This window comes from Mastomys coucha, unplaced genomic scaffold, assembly GCF_008632895.1.
Source record: "Mastomys coucha isolate ucsf_1 unplaced genomic scaffold, UCSF_Mcou_1 pScaffold21, whole genome shotgun sequence".
Taxonomy (NCBI): Eukaryota; Metazoa; Chordata; class Mammalia; order Rodentia; family Muridae; genus Mastomys; species Mastomys coucha.
Window position 1 is genome coordinate 25,270,801 of NW_022196904.1, and position 994 is coordinate 25,271,794.

A 994-nucleotide genomic window follows, 5' to 3' on the forward strand; every position below is an offset into this window, starting at 1 on the left:
CGTGCGCGTGCACACACACACAGTCTTATCTACATGGTAAACATGACTGCAGGAAGCCAAGAGGTCACCCAAACCCCACCCCACATCTGCCCATGGATGCAGGGCAGGTGCAGCCTAAGAGCCTGGAGAGGTTCCCCCATTCCTCACACTAGGCTCAGGCTTCACGTCTGTCACATTTTACCTCAGTCTCCATGTCAACCCTGCCATAATAGAAAGTATTTGACAAAAAGAATGCCTAATTGGATCCTCAGTTAACCTTCCCACTTCAGTGTCTCCCTTTATGTTCCAAGACGCAACATAAGAGACAACACTGTTAAATCCCACCTAGTATAAAAATGGAAACTCTCCGAGTGTCAGCACTGCGTTGGGTCCTTTCAGCCCCACGATAAATACCAACCAACACCGTGTCCCAGGAAACAGCAAGTCACAAACCCTGCAAAGGTGAAGTCACTACTGGGTCTTTGTCCTGAGAGAAAGTGAAGGTATCCAGCTTTACTCACGTATATGTTCACCCAACTTCTGAGAACAGGCTCTCACACACACACCTACACACACCAAGCACGCCAACTGCAGGACGTGTCATTTCTCAGAAATCTGGACTTCACCTTCTGCCTGTCTCCTGCTTATCAACCCAGACATGGCTGTGATATGTATTCTAGCCAAGACAGATGTCCCGGAAACACAGACAGAGGCTGGTGGGGATCTGGATGGGAAACCATCCACACGAGAGGCTCTATTCACCCAACAGCCAGTACTGTCCAGGGAAATCCGACCCTGGACTCACTGCTAAAATATCGAGAAGCAGTCCTTGCACTTGCCTTATCCTGTAAGGTGAGGACAGTCACTTTGTGGACATTCAGCCGCACAGTCACCTCTGGCTTGCTGGCACAAACGTAACAGTTGGTGTTGGGTGGATCCAGTGCACAGGGCACCAAAAGCTTCTTTCTTGGGTTTGGCTGCTTATTCAAAAAAATCTTCAGAGGAAAAAAAAAAA

General features: G+C 48.7%; 1 protein-coding gene across 1 annotated transcript in view; it reads right to left on the reverse strand.

Moving 5' to 3' along the window:
* Uba2 (ubiquitin like modifier activating enzyme 2) overlaps positions 1–994 on the reverse strand; it is a 28,259-nt gene that overhangs the window by 6,589 nt on the left and 20,676 nt on the right. The window contains exon 13 of the mRNA XM_031386165.1: positions 819–974. Coding sequence (XP_031242025.1) covers positions 819–974 — 156 coding nt within the window. The remainder of the gene's footprint in view (positions 1–818; positions 975–994) is intronic.